Below are 19,374 nucleotides of genomic sequence, written 5' to 3' on the forward strand. Positions count from 1 at the left end.
ATTTCTTTGGTTATTATTATAATTGAAATAAAAGAGAATCGATTACATTCATTGATAGAACGATTAATTAAGATGAGCTTTATTTTATGCTTAAGATTCTATACTTATCGAGTAGCATTTGAGACCTAAATTTGTAAGCTTCTCTTCTGATAAATGTGGATAATGTACAACAATTTGATGACTACGAAAATACGGACAATGCCGGTTAACTCACACCAGCTAGTAAGTATCATATATACATAGTTCTATAGCTTAGCATTTACTTTACATTTATTTGGCATTTTCTTTATCGTTTTTCTTTTTTCTTTGCTGGCAATAGATTCACGCACTCACACGCACACACACACACACATACAATAACATGCACACTAATAGGAAACATTTAACATAATACTATATAGTGGAACATTGCCAGTATTTGGAGGAGGAGGATGCGGAGGACGCGATCTCATCTGGTTTGCTTACGCTGGCGATTGAAGTCGGTAATGAATTCAACGTTCTGCGGATTGTTAAAGAACAGCTGCTCCATCAGCCGCGTGCTGCCCAACGAGTTGGCTTTGGTGCCCAGGCACATGTTATATTGCGGCGCATCCAATTGCACGTCACAGCTGATGTCGTGATAGATGTGCACTAGCGTCGGATCGGGGGCACGGAAGACAGTCAATCGTCGCCACTGTTCGGCAGCCTCGTTATAATCGAGCGGCACCTCGGCTGTGTTGACGAGGAAGCCACGTTGCCGCGTTCCCACGCGCACAATCTTCTCGAGAAACTTGACATCCTCGAGACCCCAACCGGTGATGTCCTTGTCGAAGCCATTGATGTCCTCGTCGAGTATGTCGGACTTGTAAATGGCACAAATGCCAAAGCCAAACTGTCTAAAGTAACCGCTCTCATCATCAATGGGTGGCGTCGTTTCGCTGCTCTCACTTCGCTCCACATTGCGACGTTTGCCATCATACTGGCTGAACACAATGGGCAGATACACCTGTCGGCCACGCTGCGTATGCAGGCGAACACGTTGCAACGTGACCACATTGAACACCATGTCCACGTCGATGAACAGTATAATGTCCTGCTGCTGTATGTAGGAGGAGCGGGCCGCAATGTCTAGGGCAACGCCACGCGAGAATTGTTCGCTGCGCTGTATGTAATTGATCTGGTTGTAAATGTGTCGCGATCGCAGATCGGCCAGCAGCTGCAGATGGGCAGTCAACTCCTGTGGCTGGCCAAAGATCACCACAAGCAGATCACAATGCTGCGAGGCATCGATGCAAACGCGCTCATACGTCTGCAGGAAGCGATCAAATGTCGCCAGACGGCCGGCGATTGGCAGCACAAAGACAATCTTATCCGGCAACGGCGACAACAGGTTGCTGGCCATGGTAAAGTGGCTGCTCAAGCGGGCCACGCCATTCTGCCACAGGCTGCCCAGGAGACCTATTGAAGGAAGCAGAAAATTAGAAATTACTACAGGAAATAACGCTATGATCACAATCTATAGTCACTAAATTTTTTTTATGATTCACTCTTAATATTCTCTTTTCAAAGCTTTTTATATTTATTAATTAATTAAACCACTGCAAGCCATCTATAGCCAAAGGCCAAAGGAGCCAGAGCTAGTAAATTTATATTATTTATATTAATTGTTTTAATAATAATAATACAAGAAATATGTTACCATATCAACACATTAGGCCAATCCTCAGACTCATATCATGAGGATGCAAATTTTCACAGTGATTCTCAAAATGTTAACTTGGTAAATGTTTTGGATGTTAAGTTTTGCTTTTTAATTGACTACAATTCATTTATTTGTATTTTGTTAGCTATTTTTAAATTTTAATTTGAATTCAGAATTATATTTAGCTTTTATATAATTAATTTCATACTTTTTTGTGTTGTAATTTTGTATTTAATTTCTGCTATTTTGAAATACAATTTCTAATGACTAATATCAACTGTATTCTTGCTGATAATATTTGCACGTAGTTGAAATAAAATTAAATAAATTACAGAGACAACTACTCACTTTGTTGCAGCGTCACATTGTAGAAATCCTCGTCCTGCTCCTTGACAAAGATGCCCGTGAATGCGCGTTGCACGTAGAGATGACGACGCACCGGAACGGTCATCTTCTTGCCCCGATATTTCTTATAGATCAGCAACAGATCAAGAATTAGATCCTGGCCATGCAACGCATCCAATCGATGGTAGCCATAGAGAAGCTCACGGAATTCGATAACACGTCCTCGTTGCCGTGAATAATAATTGATATTTTCCATCACCTCGGTGATGACATCCTCGAGACCTTCGCGCATTGCCGATTCGATTTTCTGCTTGGGATTCGCTGAGCCTGCCGAGTAGAGACTGCGTGCTATGAAGGACCAGTCCAGCAGATCTGCTGTGCTGTCTGGCACAAATTTGTTGAGCTCCGGACTGATGCCTGCAAATACAAAAATGATAACACAAGATTGGCAACAATTCGATTTCGATTCTATGAGTGCAATGTGACATAAAAGAGGTAATGAAGGGATCAACGGAAATTCAGAAAATTTTGAGTACAAAACTGAAAATGTAAATTCTAATTACATTTAATATTTGAAAAGTGGTAATTAAAAACAAACAAATAAATAATAAAGATATATTCTCCCTTTCCAAACATTGTTTTAAATCTGCTCTTAAGGGGTCACATAATTCTCAATTGGTAAGTAAACAAGAAAAACTCGCCATGCAGTTTTGCTCAAAATACTTAAGTTTAATGATAATCAATAATTTGTAAATCAATATATTAGATCATATATGATATTCTATATTGTATTTAATAAATGAATTGCCAAAGCAGGCGCATTTTGAGTTTCAACTGAAAATGTCGAGAGCATTTCTCGTTCGATTTCCATTGTCAATTTAGCTCTTCCCCATAATAATCATCGTGTGAAGCATGTGCTCCACAAACTACTTGCTGCTGCTGCTGGTCATTCTACTTCCGCTGCTCGTTGACTCTCGTGTGCTTGGCAACATCAAGCGACAGGCGGAGCCCATTGAGGATGAGCGCACTGCCAGCTATTGGCTCAACCAGGCGCAACAGCAGCTGGCGACGCGTCTGGAACGGATTCACTTAGCCAATGGTAACGGTGACACCCGCATGGCCAAGAACATCATCATGCTAATGGGCGACGGTATGTCCATAACGACAATGACAGCGGCTCGCATCCTGAAGGGTCAGCAGGCGGGTCACAGTGGCGAGGAGAGTCAACTGGCCGCGGAGCAATTTCCGTACACGGGACTGAGCAAAACCTATTGCACCGACAGCCAGACGGCGGACTCGGCGTGTGCAGCCACCGCCTGCTTGACGGGTGTGAAAACCAATTGCGGCAGCATTGGGCAAAGTGCTCAGGGCGATAGCGTCGAGTCCATTGTGCAGTGGGCACAACGGGCGGGCAAAGCCACCGGGATTGTGACGACCACACGTCTAACGGATGCCAGTCCAGCTGCCGCGTATGCGCATGTCAAGAAACGCACTCAGGAGCTGGACATTGGACGGCAGCTCATAGAAGATGCGCCTGGTCGCCATCTGGATGTCATATTAGGTGGCGGACTGGGCAAATTTGCCAGCGAGCGAACAGATGGACGTGATCTGTTGCAGCAGTGGCGCGATGCCAATCCGCAGGGTTGCTTTGCACGCACTCTCGCGGAGCTGCGCAACTGTAGCATCGATCCGGAAGCGGGTCGTTTGCTGGGCATCTTCAGTGACAGTCACATGGCGTACAATTTGGCTGCATCACAGGAGCAGCCACGTCTCTGTGACATGACGGCGGCGGCCATCGAACATTTGGCTGCCCAGCAGGCGACTAATGGTTTCTTTGTGTTCATCGAGGGTGGTCGCATCGATCACGGACATCATGAGACGCGTGCTGGTTACGCGCTCGACGAGATGCTCGAGTTCGATGCAGCCATCGAGACGGCTTTGCGTCTGACCAATGTGCAGGACACACTCATCGTGGTCACCGCCGATCACTCGCATACGCTGAGCATGGCGGGTTATGCCAGTCGTGGCACATCCATTCTGGGCGTGGATCAGAGTCAACGGGATCTGGATGGTGTGCCTTATAGCACCCTGAACTATGCCATTGGCAAGTGGCAGAGCCTGAACAAGGCGGGAAAACGGGAGAATCCCGCACCGCATCTGAGCAGAAGTGAGTCAATTATTTATATTTTGTGAAGTCAAGTTAATCTCTGCTTTTATTAGCCTCTTTAACGCCCAGCTACATTCATGCCAAGGGCGTGCATTCTGGCGAGGATGTCGCCGTCTTTGCCCGCGGTCCGCAGTCGCAACTGTTTAGCGGGGTCATGGAACAGAATCTGCTGCCACATCTGATGGCATATGCCGCATGTCTGGGCCATGGCGACACGGTCTGCAAGCATCAGCAAAAGGAACACACTTTCGCACCTCTTTGAATGTCTTTCGTCTTTAGGTTTGATGGGAAATTTTTGTTTTGTGTTCGATTAAAACGGTTCAAAAGTGGATAAAGTTAGCGATAAGCGATAGCACGGGAAATGGCAACAGTGCGCATATCGACGATATATACTTTTTGGTATTTAAATATACTACGCTCCGCAAATTGTTAATGAATTTCATGTTTTTTAGTTGTTAATTGTTAATGCAGTAGTTATCAATAGTTAAAGCTGTATATTTGAAGAAAATAATAAAGAATCAGTTAAATGCACTTTAACGAAAATAGTTTTCAACATACTTTTAATACTATCTTAATAGAATATGCGAAAAATAAATGTGGTTAACTGTATTTGCCACTGATTTTTAATAATATGATTATTTTGAGAAGTGAGGATAAATACAGATATTATATAAGTGCAATTCATGTGAATTCTTCACAAAATTAATATTATCAAATCAAATAGCTAAGCGCAGGTTACAAATTCCAAATTCTATTGCTTGTATTAAAGTTGTGATTAATAGAATTTTGTTGAAATCAGCTTACCCAAGATATTGTGATCCTCAAAGTGCCTTTTGCCATTGTCGGCCTCCGGCACCGCTGCTGGCGAGATGCTGGGCAGCATGTAGGTGCTCTCGTCGGGCACATCGAGATACTTGGCCATACGCTTGATGTCGCGATGGAGCAGCAGCGACTCCTGACGCAGCTCTTCGGCTTTCAGACCTTGAATATACGAGTGCAGGCGATACATGAGCGGCGCCTGCTTAATGGGATGCAGTGTGATGGCATTGTGGATCTCCTTGCGCTTCAACTTGCCCGTGTAAGCATTGCGACCGCTCGAATTGTGTCGCAAAATGTATTGCATCTGCAAGGTGGTAAAATGGATTATAATCAATCGAGATAGCGGAGATTTTTAAATACACACCTCGTAGTTCCAGGTGCAGGGAATGCCGGCAAACTTCTGCACACAACGTCCAACCTCGACATCCTCATGAGTGCTATATAGATTCTTGAGGCACGTCGGTATATGCGGCGCCACACGACGCAGCGTCTCGCTGCTCAGTATGACACCCGGTCCGCCCATGCAAAAGTTCTCATCGAACTCCAGCGAGAGCAGACCGAACTCCTCGCTATTACCTTTACCAGCCTGCCCGATAAACTGCGGCTTTGAGCTGTCAATGGAGCGGAGGAAACGCTCCAATTTATCGGGCTCCATGTAGACATCATCATCGGCACGTATGAACCACTCGAAGCGATCAATATAATGCTCATACATATAGTAGAGCATCATAAACGATTTCTTTTGCGGCGGATAACGATCGTCGACATTCTTCAGACCCACCACCGGCAGCTCATCCGAGTAGCTGCCCTCCGAGCTGAAGAACGCAATTCGGCCGGGCACCTCTTTGCCCCACGTATCGTAGACAGCTCGAGCGCGTCCCTCGATGAAATTCTTGGCGGTCATCACGCCCACAAAGACCAAATTGCGCTGTGAGTTCTGTATGGTGTCGTCGTCGTTGAGGCCAATGATTTCGTTGGGTGTCTTCAGATTCGATGGCCGCATGTTGCAGCGCTTCACAATCTCCAGAGCACTGTAGTTCTTGAGGACGGTGCCAATGCAGAGGCCCAGCACAATGCCAAAGCAGGCCATGATTAGCGTTTTACGCTTCGTCATCGTGTGCTGCAGCATTTTGTTGAGCGCTTATTACACTGCCACACTATTTTATTTGGGGGAACTCCACACAGACTCGCACACGCCCACACACACACACACAGAGTTCACCTCGTGTTCATGGGGGATGCTGGAAGATCAAATGGGGGAGAAAAGCGAATGTGAAACGATTTCAATTTGATTCATATTCTGAGTGGATTATTTCTCTGGCGCGTGGCCCATGGGAAATTGTAATAATTTGAGTTGTAATTCGTTGGCATTGCATTCCCCATACTCTACTATTGAGTGCTCTTTAACGACAGCAAATTGTTAGTATACAAAATCGTTTAATTAAAACTATTTTATATTCGTTTTATTCTACACTTGATCTTAAAGAGCTGCAAACAATTACTATACCAAATCCTTAAACAAACCAATCTTCTATTTCCTCTCTATATTTCAGGGCTGCATTGTGAACAGGGCGGCATTGCAAGCAGGGCTACAAATAATCAGTACGCAAATTTCCAAATAAAACGTGCTAGGGCTGCACTGTAATCAGGGTTGCAAGAAAATCCCTAAACAAAACCTTTATTTTAACATTTTTAATAATGCTGCACATATTAAATTTCCTTTCAGTTTATTCTGAATAAAGCGCTTTTGTTGTTGCATTAACTACTTATAAGAACTAAGATTGCAATCTAAAAAAATCATTTATATTTCTCAACTTTCATATATATTTCATATATATATTTGTTTAAGTTCAACTTTCAACATTTTTGAACACAAATCTATTCGTTAATTATTGAAATCATAACTAACCCAGTTATTGAAGAATTAAATTGGAACATTTCTTATTTGTAAGCAAAAAATCTCAATTAAATCTAAATTGTCAAAGTCTAAGATCCACTCTGTTAGGAAGCTTCTTCAGAATTGTCGACAGAGATGATGAGTCAACCGTTTTTTGAAAGGAAAAAAAAAAACACAAGATCCATTATTGTAAGAGTATTAAAATTTTTGAAATTGCTTCCCAAGATTTAATGGCATTTATATTTGAGTATTGCTCACGCAAGGTTTTCTTGGAATTCTCGCACACACACACATACACACACACACGCAAGGTCTATTGGTATTAGTTAAACAATTTCGTGGCTTTAGTGCACTTGGATCAGATAATGTGGCCGACCAATCGTCCGACCGAGCACTTTAACGTTGAGTAGAGCGACACAACTACAAATAGATACAGTTACACATACATCGCTACAGAAACAGATATAGATAGAGATACAGATGCATAGAGATACTCAGACTCAGATACTTAGATTGAAGCGGACTGAGCTGAGATTGGAAATAAGCAAGAGCCGCAGCTGGAAGCTAAATTTAGCCTCATCGCTTGGTGCTACACATAAATTGGACATTGTCCGAATGCGAGTGCAAACATCAATTGGATTGTGCCCCGTAAAGATGCTTCTCCATATGGTTGTTTGGGGTGACAAGAGGGGCAGGAGAACGTCTCGAATAAACTTATTTTTCGCTTTAATGTTTGCCCGGCCTCCGCGATCGTTTACGCCAGCCAGCATCGAGACCGCACATAAATGTTAATTCAATAAACAAACAACTCAGAAAACTATTTGCTGTATTTTGGGGTCTAGAAAATCTGATGCGACGGCAACGCGCTCCCAAATGGAACGACTTTGATTGGGAATCGAGTTTGTTTAGTTAGCAATTGGAAAACTTGTTCATTTCTCAAAAATACGCACCACTCTTTATTTTTTTGCACCACATAAATGGCCTCGCACTCTCCCCATTTCCCTCGCTCTCCTTCTCCCTCTCTATCTCTCTCTCTCTCTCACTAACGCGCGCACGCTCTTCTCTTTCGCACCTGAGTCACCTTTGCTAGCGTGTGTTTATTGCGGTCAGCTTTCCGTTTAAATGCTCCAACTCTATGTATACATAAATATACTATATACTATAGTGCTACCTCTACGAACGTCTCAATTATGCAACTCACTATCGCTGGATAGCTCGGACGTTGTGTTTATATCAGATAATAACTCAATTTCATTATTTTTGCTTCATGTGTGTTTTCGTTTTTTTCGTCTTTTTTGATATACACTTCATTGCCGTAAGATACTTCTCGCAATAATTTCAGTTTTAAAGATAAGTTTTCAAAAATCTTTACAGACGAATCCAAAAAGATCACCTGCTGAAGCTTATTCACTCGATTCGTAAGCTGTCTATATGTGTACCTAATCCGCATCTGTCGTAAATATTAGATATTATAGCCAACCTTGACGATTCGAAATGGAATTGATAATGAAAATTTGATAGCATTTCATTCATTCAAACAAACGTTCTTTTTGTTTTTTTCAGTTATCAGCAACTAGTCTGTAATCTTGTCATGTTTAAAATGAATTAAAATTTCACTCAGCTTTCAATTTGTATTACGTACTTCTGATCCTACTTGAGCTTACACTTTTTTTAAGTTGAATTACGTACAGTATAACGTGGTTTCTCATAACATCTTTAGTATATAATATCTTATTCTCAGTAATTAAGTAAATTAACTCACATCCAGCTAGTGTTCAAATTTAATTTGATTTAATGCCTAGGCACATATTAGATTAATGTATATAGCTTGTGCAAAATTCGTAGTTCTTAATTCTTGTCCACATTAAGCATTAATTTTTCGTAGACTATTTCGTTATTCAGATTATTTCACAGAGATAGTAATTTTGAAACAGATTTTAATTATTTATTGAGGTATGCTACAAAAGAGATAACAAAAAAAATAAACCTAACATAAAAATAACGATTTTTTAATAGTTCTATTCTGATTTTATTTTCATTCATATTTCATATTTTGTTTTTTTTTAAATATCTTGGAGACTTTTTCAGAGAATCTTTATTTAGACATTCTAAGTAAAATATGTCTGCTTAATGACTTATTGTGAGTTCTAATCGGATTTTATTCATGTTATTCTTATTTGGTTTTCTAAAATATGTCTCTTTTTAGTATTTCTAAAGCAAACCCATTATTTCAATCTGATATGTTTTCATTAATCAAAAATGTTCATCAAAGTATATAAATTATATATTCAGCATTATTCCGAATATGTCTCAAATTATTTTATGCAATTGAGTTTCTTAAATAGTTGATAACAAATTCTATGAAATTTGGATACGCATTTCAAATTTGTAATCCTTGTAGTACTAGTAGTAGTAATTCTCATTCATAGTGAATTTTGTAGAAGGCCAAAGCGAAGCTTCACTTTACTGAGACTACAATTTCCCCTTGAGCTTTGCTAGACAACAACAATTTGCATATGACCTTTTTCTTAGCTGCAATGCTGACGAAATCCTCAAAACGCGGCACTCACCTGTTGCTGACGCCTTGTCTACGTTGTTGTTTGTGTTGTAGATGAGGTTGTTGTTGTTCTCTTGCCGTTGCTGCACTTATGCAAAATAAGCAGATTTATGTGTTGTTGTTATTGCGATAATATTGCACACGCGAAAGTCGAGACAAAGACGGAGACAGCGCGACGGCGAAAGCACGCGTGCGAGCGAGATGGAGAGCTGTTAAAAGGAGCGACGACCGAACGGATAAGCAAGTGTCGTCTGTCAAAGTCGACGTCATTCGAAGCTCAGGCCTCTGCGTATGCGTGTGTGTGTGTGTGTGTCTAGCCGTCTGGCGGCGAAGGCGGCAGGAAACGGACAATGGGCAATGCGAAACTGAAACTCACACGCGAAATGCAAAAATGCGAGCGGAAAAAAAAACAAAAAAAAATTCGAAGCGCTTCGAAAATGCTTTTGCAGCCCAAACACTTTAATATGTCGAACAAAAACACAACGACGACGGCGGCGGCAACGACGACAACAAGTTGTTCAACTGTTGACAATTAGACGCCGCTGTGGCAATTAATGTGCTGGGCTTTCAGCTTGAACCGATGCAAAGACCACACACACACAGGCACATACACTTGCACACACACACACTTACACACCGCAGAGTAAGTAAAACATGCGCTGTTTAATTATTTTTAGCTGTTGTTGCTTTTATTGCTGTTACGACGATAAGTTCGCCAAAGGTCGATGAAGCAACAACAACAACTATCTTTATGTACACGTTTATGTTTTTTTTTATTTTATTTTTTTTGCATAAGTTTCGTTAACTAACTTTTCTTTAACTTAACACACACACACATACAAAAAGAAAATAATCGAAAAGAATTGAATTTTTGTGGCCTGCTTGCTTGCTTCTTGGTGGTTGAGTTTGCTGCTGCTCTCTGCGCGCACTGCTCTTCTATGAATGTGTGTGCGTGCAACAAGAACACGAACACGAACGTCAAAAAACGCTGAATTCCGTTGAAGAACTAACATTGCGAGCGAACGAACTGCTCCGTTTTTGCCCAACTTGTTGCCTGAGAGCGCACTTAGTGCGCAAAGAGAGCGTGAGAGCGCAACAAGAGAGCAAATGAATGCATGTGTGTGCGCAACCGGCTACGTTTTTACCTTTGCTGCAAAACTCTCACGCGCTCACGTTCTCTGCTTGCGTGTGTTTGTGTGAGTGAGAAGATGTGCGTAGCTGATAGCAGCAAACACATGAGTCCCTTAGCTCCCCCGTCTCCCTGCCAACCCCTTTGATCATTGCATGTCGATGCTAAATTGCCATGGACAACATGTGGCTCAATCTTGCTCAGAATCATTCGACCCGAACTCGAAATGTTTATAGCTTCGTAGAATCTGCGGCAAATCATTAAAAAAATGGCGTCAAGATTTTTGAATACGAATTTTGTATTCCATAAATCGCCTGATAAGGGGGTAAACCAACAAATGTGTTTATACATACATATGTATGTATAGACATTATTAATTTCATTTTACACTTGGCAACAAACCAAAATATAATTTGAGTGTATAGATTTATTATTAATAAAATTAACAAAAAAATATTTTGAAATGAACAATCTTCAAAATTAAATTTAAATTCAAACTAGTCGATTACAAACTGCCGATCATTTAGCGTAGTTTCAAACCCAAACTGCACTAAAAAAAGACGGTTGTCTGCTAGCGATATAATATTTAGTACAGCCAGGTGTCTTTTTTTTTTTGTTTTTCGTTCAAAGGTTCGTGCCTAAGCTAGGCTCTTTTTTGAATAGCAATAAGAAATCATTGCGCTTTTTTAGGCGCTACCCGGGCTTGACTTTGAATATACACAAATGAATTTATTAATAATTAATTAATAGGCGAATCAAATTAAATTGATTTGTATAGAAATAATAGAAACAATTTTAGATTTGTATTAATTAGTATAGCGAGCGCTGCCAGATGTTTGTTTCCGCAGCGAGCTGGCAACGCTGCCAAACCGAAAATGAAAAGCAACGGTTAATTCGTTAAATGTGCAAAAATTGTGTTCACGTGTTGCTCGTTTCCATTTGTGATTAATTAAATTTGTGATAAATTAAATGAATTTCTAAAAAATAAATATGAAATTGATTCTGTGCCTGCTGCTGCTTTGTGCAGCAAGTGGAGCAATAGGAGCGAGAGGATCAAGTGCATCCATCACGGCAGCGCAGCGAGCAGAGATCGCCAAGCTACGCGGTGAATTGAATGAAGCCTTCGAAGCAGGCGAAGAGGAGCAACAGGTAAGTTTGTAAGGTACACAACATGAGACAGACCCTTAAATGAATCACAGCAGGGTGTTATAGTGCAGCCTGCCTGGACGCAAAAGGGACACGGAGCCAGAGTCGGTGATACCGTTCCCAGCAAAGTGATTGTGAATGCCACAACAGTGTCGGCGGCTCAAGCGTTGCGTAGCGAGATCACGCAGGCGGTGGCACAACAAGGACAAAGCGAGACAGTCCGTGAATTGGACGCACATTTCCAGAAGAAGGCTGCAGCGGCATCGCAATTGCAAAGCGGTCAAGCTGTGGGCAGCACACACGACGAGCAGCTGGGCGGCAGTAGCGATGATGAACAGGCAAATGTGGTGGATGCGGCGCCGCTGGACATTGATTTGGCGCAACTGCAAAAACTGCAGCTATCCAAGCGACGTTCACGTGAAATGCTGCTGCTCAGTCGCATCGTGGAGGATCTGCAGTTCGGGCTGGGCGAAAATGTGACGAACTGGCTGCAGTTGCAGCACAATAGCACCATCTACTTGGTGGGAAAACGTCCTGAGGACTTGATCGTATTGCAGCAACAAGAGCAGCAAACCAATCTGGGCTTCCATAGCTTCGAAGTGTTTCAAATACTCTCAGTGCCGTCGCCCATTGATGCGCTGATCAGCATCCAGCAGGCGGAGAGTCTGTTGCTCTTGGCGACCCAACAACAACTGTTGTGGTATCGCCTAGAACCCGACACCGGATTGCAGCAATTCTGGACGTGGCCATTGGGTCAAACGGTGTCCAGACTGCTGTCGTTTGTGCTGGATAATCGCGAGCACTTGCTTGTGGTCTCAGGCAATCGCACGATAAGCATTTATGCTCACGATGTGCAACGTTTGGAGTTTTGGATTGCGCAACGCTTGCAATTGGAGCAGCGAATAACAGCGCTCGCTGTGCTCGACACTGGACTGGAGCTGTTGCTAGCCGTGGGTCAGACTAACGAAGCTTTAATTTACGCGCACAATGCGGAGCAAGGTCTGCAGCTACAATTGCGTCAACGTCTGGAGGCGCCACAAATCATGGACATTGCTGCCTTTCAAATGGGCGGACGCAGCTATTTGGCGCTAGGCGGCCAGCAGCCACAAATCCTTGCCTATGTACAGGGTCAACTGCTGCCCAAGACGGTGCTGGGCCAGAACTTTGGCATCGTTGAGTTATTTCTGCCGGTTCCCGTGCGCAGCTATCGCGATGATCTGCTGCTCATAGTGCAGCATCGTGTGCACTTCGATACGCATTCGCTGCTGCAGCTGGAGGTGCTGGTGTGGAATGGCGAGGTGTTCGAGGCCAGCCTGCCGCCACCCTGTGAGCTGGGCGCCGAGACGCGCTACGGTGCCGCCTGCATGCTGGACGAGTTGCGCGAGAAGGGTTTGGCGGGCGCTGCACTGCAGCGTCAACAGGGCAGCGATGCGCCGCTGTTGCTGGTGCCGCGGCTGGCGGCGCCATCGGGACACTTTCGATTGCACACAGAGCTGCTTCCGCGCAACTCGGAGTTGCAGGATTTGCAGGAGATTGAGCAGTTTATGCGCAGCTGGGTGGAGGAGCAGGACTCGGTGCTGCAGCTGGCGGAGCAGTTACTGCACGACGAGGCGGAATCGTTGGCAGAGCTGTTGGACACTGCGCTTCTGATCAACGAGGGCGCCCAAATTGACGCACTCTACGTGAACAATGTGCCCTGGACAACAGCAGATGCCGGCGTCGATCTCCTAGAGCTGCTGCAGCAACTGCGGCTGTTGGATGCGGCGGCAAGTGAACGTGGTAAACGCAGCAGGCGACAAGCGCAGCTTTTTAGCTATGACTATGAGCAGCTGGACTTTGATGTGGTCGAAGTGGAGGAAGAGATGCTCATCGATAGAGTGAACCATGTGCCATTCTACATACAGAATGCCACACTGCAGTTCAACGGTACGATCAATGTGCAGCAATTGCAGTTGTTGCAGCCGCAAGTCAATGAACAGGAGACACTCGAATCGCTGCCCTCAAGCACACGACAGCAATTGCAACTGTCTGGGGATTTGATATTCGACACAATCAATGGCGTTAACTGGGAGGAATTGCTCCGACAACTTGTGTGGCGTACGAAACCATTGCAGCTCTCCCAGCTGCAGGTGCAAGGTGTAAGTTTCAGCCTGGATTATCATTAAGTTCTTGTTCAACGTCCGTCTGTTTATCTATATGAGCGCCTCGAATTCACATCTCAGTTGGGCCAATACAGATCAAGATTAATTTATTGTTCGACTACTAAATCAGTAAGAAGCTGCATATAGTTTGTATAACTTGAGTCTTTAATTATCGTCGAGCACTGATTTCAGTGAATATCTTTTTGCATTTACAATACATTTGTGTTTACATACGATACTAGGCCGTTACCTAGTGATTACTATCGAATCCCTTCTTAGCAATTCTCAAATGTTTAACTTGTCAAATGCAGTTTGTAATTTTGACCAGTAAATTCTTAACTTCCTTCTCAAGTTGTTAACCTTATAGAGGTAACCTAGTAATATTCGCTATACTTCCTTACTTTCTCAATTGCATTTTCATTTCCCAGGCTGTCGTCTTTGAGGACTCGTTGCATTTGAGTGCGCTCAACGAGCTGAGCTTTCCCGGTGACTATCTCTGGTCGCAGAGCAGCTCAACCAGCATTGTGCGTGCTCCCAAGCACTTTACCCAAACGCTAAGTAATACGTTTGCAATTCCACTTTTAATCGGTTTAATTAACTACGATTTTATTGATTTTCGGTAGCTGTCAATGATGTGGACACGGCGGGCAGCATAAATGGCCGAAATCCTTTGGATGCCATTACGCTCAGCGATGCTCAGGACTGGCCCGGTTGGGTCACATTTACACAGCTCGAGGTGTCCGAGGAATTGCGAGTGCGAGGCAGCGCTCAAGGTCGCCAATTGGAGCAGCAGGCGCCGGCGAATCCCACGCTGCTGGAATCGCAAAACATTCAGGCTGCCTGCCACTTTGCTCAACTAATTGTGCACGGACCACTGATTGTGCAGGGACAGTTCGATGGCAAGGACTATGATGCATTGCTGGGTGACTTGGCACAGCGACCCAACGATGCCAATGAAGAGCTGATCATACCGGGCCAGAAGCATGTGCAGCAACTCGTGCTGCCAGTCGATACTCATGTGTTGGACGGCCAACTGAGCGGAATTCCCATCGAGCAATTTGTGACCAAGCATACGCCACAGGTGCTGCAGCATTTGCAGCAATTGGAGGGTTATGTGTACTTCAATCAGTTGCACTTGAATGGTAGCTTCGATGGCGTGCAACTGCAGCAGCTGCTTGCGCAAGCGCTGCTGGTGAACGACACATTGTTGGCGCCCAGTACGCATCTACGTTTTGAGCAGGATTTGGAGTTGCCGCAGCTGCGCGTGACACGCAATCTCAACGAGCAACCGCTCTCTGGCTACCAAACATTGCACGAACCAATGCATCTGGACACGGCAACATTTGAGCAACTGCAAGCGGAACAACTGGACGTGACCGGGAATGTGGAAGGTGCGGCGCGTCTCAATGGCAAAGCTCTTAATGAGCTGCTGTCCGCAGCACGTCAGGCAGATCACGTCCAAGTTCAGGATCTAATACTGCCGAATGGTGTGCAGGCAGCCAAGTTGCAAGGCTTGCAGGCGGAGCATCTGTTGGGTTTTCTACAACAGTCTGATGTGTTGCCGCTGCTCATACTGCAGGGTCAGCTTCAGTTGCAACACATTGCGGTCAGCGGTGCTGTGCAAGTGATGGAGACACTCAACGGCCGCCAGCTGGAGCAGCTGCAGCGTGAGGTTGTCTGGTTGGATCAGCCGAATGAGTTGCGCACACGCTGGCGCTTCCAACAGTCGCCGATCTTTGCCAGCGATCTGTTGCTGCAGGGCAGTTACAATCAGCGTCTGTTGCCCGAACTGCTCGAGGACATTGTGTTTCGCTCCGACCAGGAGCTGCAAATTGTGGGCACCAAACACTTTGCCGGTCATGTCACGGTGCAAGATGAACTACGATTGGTGGCACTCAATGGTGTGCCCTTTGAACGTTTGGCCACGAAGCAACATCCACTGATCTTTGCTGGCGATGTGCATTTGATCGATGGAGAATTGCATGTGCTACACTTGCAGCTGGAGAAGGAATTAAATGGTCGGCCAGTTGAGCAGCTAGAGCAACGTTTGATGTGGCTGCCCGAGATGCAAGTGTTTTTGCAACGCGGCCTCGTCCACTTGCCACAACAGCTGCAGCTGCAGGATCTCACAGTGTTGGGCCATTTGGGAGATCGCAATCACGAGACGTTGACGGAATTCTTTGACGATGTGCTGGACAAACGAGCGGAGCAGCTGCAGGTGGAGGGCAGCAAAGTGTTTACGGGACGCGTTTGCATTCAGCAAGGCGCATACATCAACCAGCTAAATGGTTTACAGCTGAAGCAGCTGCTGGAGCAACTCATAATGCTGGACGAGCGCAACGTGGTCACATTGCACTCGCCAGTGCTCTTTGAGGCGCCAGTGGAGATGCAGCAGCTGCTGACGGATCAACTGATACTCCAAGGCGAGCTGCTCAATGGCTGCAATGTCACCGAGTGGCTACACGACACAATTCGCGTGGATCGCGATTGGCAAACGGAATGTAATGTTGAGCTTAGGGTTGTCATGACTTAAGTCTAACGTTCCACTTTTTGCTTGCAGCTAGTGTTCGATTTGCAGTGGGCGCTTTAGATAACAATTCACTGCACGTGGAGCAGTTGAATCATTTGAATTTGTCGCGTGTAGTCACGCTGCATACGGCGCAAGAGCTCAGCTTTCCACAGCTGATGTTGCAGGAGCTGCACTTGAATGACGGACACGTGCTGCTGCCACAGGGATTGGTGAATGGACGCAATCTATCCGAGGAGTACGATAACACCTTGCTGGTGGGTGCTAAGCTTATGTATTGAGGAATAGTAGTTTTAAATGTAAACTAGATTATTGTAACGATTGCAGTTGTCCATAGCAAAGTGTCTTTATTATCACATTGATTTTATCGGCCAACTAATGTCCTTAATTCCCTTTCAGGTGAATGCGCCATATGTGCAACTCGTGCAGACGCCGCTGGTGCTGCCGTCTCTAATTGTGCTGGACTCCTTGATCGCCCACACGCCCATCAATGGCGATGTCAACTACAATTTGAGCGATGTAGCCACGTTACACGAGGAACAGCTGCAGCTGCAGACGCCGCTCTACTTTGAGCTACTGCATGCGCCGGAAGTCCGCACACAATTCCTCATCAATGGCTTCGACTATGACGCGTGGCATGAAAAGAGTCTGTGGGCCCAGGGTCGGCAAATGCAAGTGATCAGCGGCAACTGGAGTGTTTACTGGCTGCGCGTGAAGCAGCCACAAGCAGCCGAGCAGGCGGCGCACGCTGTCTACCGACGACAGGCAACAGTAATGGCACAACGTCAGCGAGAGCTGTGCCAGCGATTAGCCAAACTCTTTGGCATGTTGCGGCTGCCGTATGTGGTGAAGCAGCTGCGTCATAGCTTTGAGCTGCATCAGTCCGAGGAGCAGGCGGATTTGCGACGCGTTTTTGCTGTTAAATCACCGCTGATGAGATCCAATTATTTGCTGTTGAATGAGCTGGGCTGCTGGACGCGCATCTATCGCTGGAATGGCACGCACTTTCAGCAAGCGGGCGCCTTTGAGAGCGGGCCCATTGATGAGGTGACGGTGCTGCAGCTGCGCAATGCAACCGCCGATGAGCAGTTTAGTTTCATGACCAGCTACGAGTTGAGCGATGAGCATGCGGAGCGCAGCTGGAATTGCAGCAGTCTGCAGAATTTGCAGAGTTGGCGCACAGCCGGCGACGTGCTGCCAGAGATTAAGCCGCTCGGTTTGCCGGAGCAGACACTGGCGCATGTCCAGCAGCAGCACGAGGCAAAGCAATTGCTGAAGCAGCGACGTGTGCCCAGCTATCAGCAGGCCATCAAGTACTTGCATCGACCCAGCATAGAATCCCAGTTGCGCTCGCAGTCCGAGACATCTTTTGACGCAGAACAGTATGAAGCGTTGCGCGAACGTTTGCTGGAGCAGCTGAGCTTTCGCTTGCAGACCGAGGTGAATATTACACAGTTGAGCATACCCGAGAGTGATCTGTATGACGATGAGCATTTGGTGGAGGATTTCCTCTGGTTGATGCGTCAATTGCAGCGTTCGCGCACGCGTTCAACAATGTTTGCCACGCTTGCTACGGATACGTTGCCATTGCCCAATAATCCAGCGCGTGTCCTGGCCGCACGCAGTTGCCTATTGATTTGGCCAGTGCTGGAGGAGCTGCGCACGCTGCAGAGACGACTCGATAATGCAACAGTCGAGGAGGAGGAGGCGCAGCAGCTGTTGTTGCAAATGGAGCAGGCGGTGCACGATGTCCTGCAATTGGCCTACGCGGATGGCAATTGGGAGAATTCCCAAGAGGACGACGACACGTTACGTTTGCATGCGGTCATTGAGCGGTTGCGTCAGTTGCAGCAACAGTTCGTGGATCAGCAGCAGCAGCAACCGCTTGCTGAGGCGAGCATTGTGTACACCAAGAGTTTGGCTGCGCCGCACCAGCAGCAGCAGCATTGGCAGCCAGTGGAAACGATACGCTTGCAAGTTGGGCCAGCACATCGTGGCAAACTGCTCTACGCTCGCCTCACTATTGTTGCGCCCGATGCGCCATCTGTGGCCCCATCCACTGCGCCGGCTGCTCACATTCAGCTGCATCATGCCAATGGCACACTCTTTCAATCGCTGGCCGCCAATCCGCAGGCACGTCAGCTGACTGCGCTACGTGTGCTCGATGAGACGTTGCTCGCCTTTGTCGAGGGCTGTTGTCAGGTGCGCGTCTTCATCTATCGCGGGGTCCAAGGCTTTGTGCCATTTGTGGACTTCCAAACAGAGGCTGAGGTGTTGCAACTGCTGGCAATGCGTCTGCCACTGCTGCAGGCTCCGGGCGCTCTTTACACCTTGGCTGTGGTGCAGTCGCGTCGCATCATATTCCATGAACTTGTTATTCCGGGTCTCTTTGTATATAATGTTAATTTATGTAAGTAAGCTTAATGCCTGCTTAGATAGAAGTAAGCATATGCAATAGTTATTTATAAATTATAAAAGGAATGCAACAAATTGCTGAGATATATTTGTATATTTAGGAATTGTTATTCTAAATACTATATTAATGCATGTATCTTATTAAATGTTGTAAGTGCTTTGTACATGGCGTGTAGTCATGTTAAACTTCAAAGAAATGCACAGTTTGTATTAATTCTGTCATTAATCATTATTTTAAGTAAATGGCAAGGATCAGCGAACAGAAAGTAGAGTATTAAGAAAGAGAATAACTCTAATTTAATCGAAATGGAACTTCAAACAGATGCAACAATAAAATGTAACACAAAATTTATAAAACGACAAATGTTGAATTACAAAATATATTTTGTACTATATCAATGTACCAAATATAAAGTTTGGTAGATATTTAGTATTTTTGCGGTATTTAATATACATTTTAAATTTAACACCGCATTGTTTTGCTTTTATTTAAGATGGGTATGTCACAGTTGAGCACACTCAACTATAGCTTTCTTGTTACTTGTTCTCT

The 19,374-nt window shown here is 45.1% G+C and overlaps 3 protein-coding genes across 6 annotated transcripts; 2 read left to right on the top strand and 1 right to left on the bottom strand.

Moving 5' to 3' along the window:
- Positions 1–47: 47 nt before the first annotated feature.
- Positions 48–10,460, bottom strand: LOC132797138 (chondroitin sulfate synthase 1). 3 transcript variants are annotated; one of them, XM_060808661.1, is made up of 6 exons: positions 10,277–10,460; positions 9,480–9,675; positions 5,377–6,253; positions 4,998–5,316; positions 2,030–2,443; positions 48–1,437 (listed from the first exon to the last, which is right to left on the bottom strand). In XM_060808661.1, exons 3-6 carry the CDS (start codon positions 6,139–6,141, stop codon positions 449–451), a joined length of 2,487 nt encoding a protein of 828 aa, XP_060664644.1. In that variant the 5' UTR covers positions 6,142–6,253; positions 9,480–9,675; positions 10,277–10,460; the 3' UTR covers positions 48–448. The 3 variants fall into 3 exon arrangements, with proteins under 3 accessions (XP_060664644.1, XP_060664646.1, XP_060664643.1); XM_060808663.1 differs by lacking the exon at positions 10,277–10,460 and adding an exon at positions 10,104–10,239; XM_060808660.1 differs by lacking the exon at positions 10,277–10,460 and having other exon boundaries at positions 9,480–10,239.
- On the top strand, positions 2,847–4,630 carry LOC132796756 (alkaline phosphatase, tissue-nonspecific isozyme). Its single transcript, XM_060808019.1, has 2 exons — positions 2,847–4,193; positions 4,247–4,630. The coding sequence occupies exons 1-2, from the start codon at positions 2,939–2,941 to the stop codon at positions 4,453–4,455; spliced, it is 1,464 nt and encodes a 487-aa protein (XP_060664002.1). The 5' UTR covers positions 2,847–2,938; the 3' UTR covers positions 4,456–4,630.
- A 1,026-nt stretch (positions 10,461–11,486) lies between the features above and the next one.
- Positions 11,487–19,333, top strand: LOC132795246 (uncharacterized). 2 transcript variants are annotated; one of them, XM_060805859.1, is made up of 6 exons: positions 11,487–11,744; positions 11,795–13,879; positions 14,311–14,440; positions 14,506–16,383; positions 16,443–16,666; positions 16,809–19,333. In XM_060805859.1, exons 1-6 carry the CDS (start codon positions 11,586–11,588, stop codon positions 18,825–18,827), a joined length of 6,495 nt encoding a protein of 2,164 aa, XP_060661842.1. In that variant the 5' UTR covers positions 11,487–11,585; the 3' UTR covers positions 18,828–19,333. The 2 variants fall into 2 exon arrangements, with proteins under 2 accessions (XP_060661842.1, XP_060661844.1); XM_060805861.1 differs by having other exon boundaries at positions 11,798–13,879.
- Positions 19,334–19,374: the final 41 nt, after the last annotated feature.

This window comes from Drosophila nasuta, chromosome X (assembly GCF_023558535.2).
Source record: "Drosophila nasuta strain 15112-1781.00 chromosome X, ASM2355853v1, whole genome shotgun sequence".
Classification (NCBI taxonomy): Eukaryota; Metazoa; Arthropoda; class Insecta; order Diptera; family Drosophilidae; genus Drosophila; species Drosophila nasuta.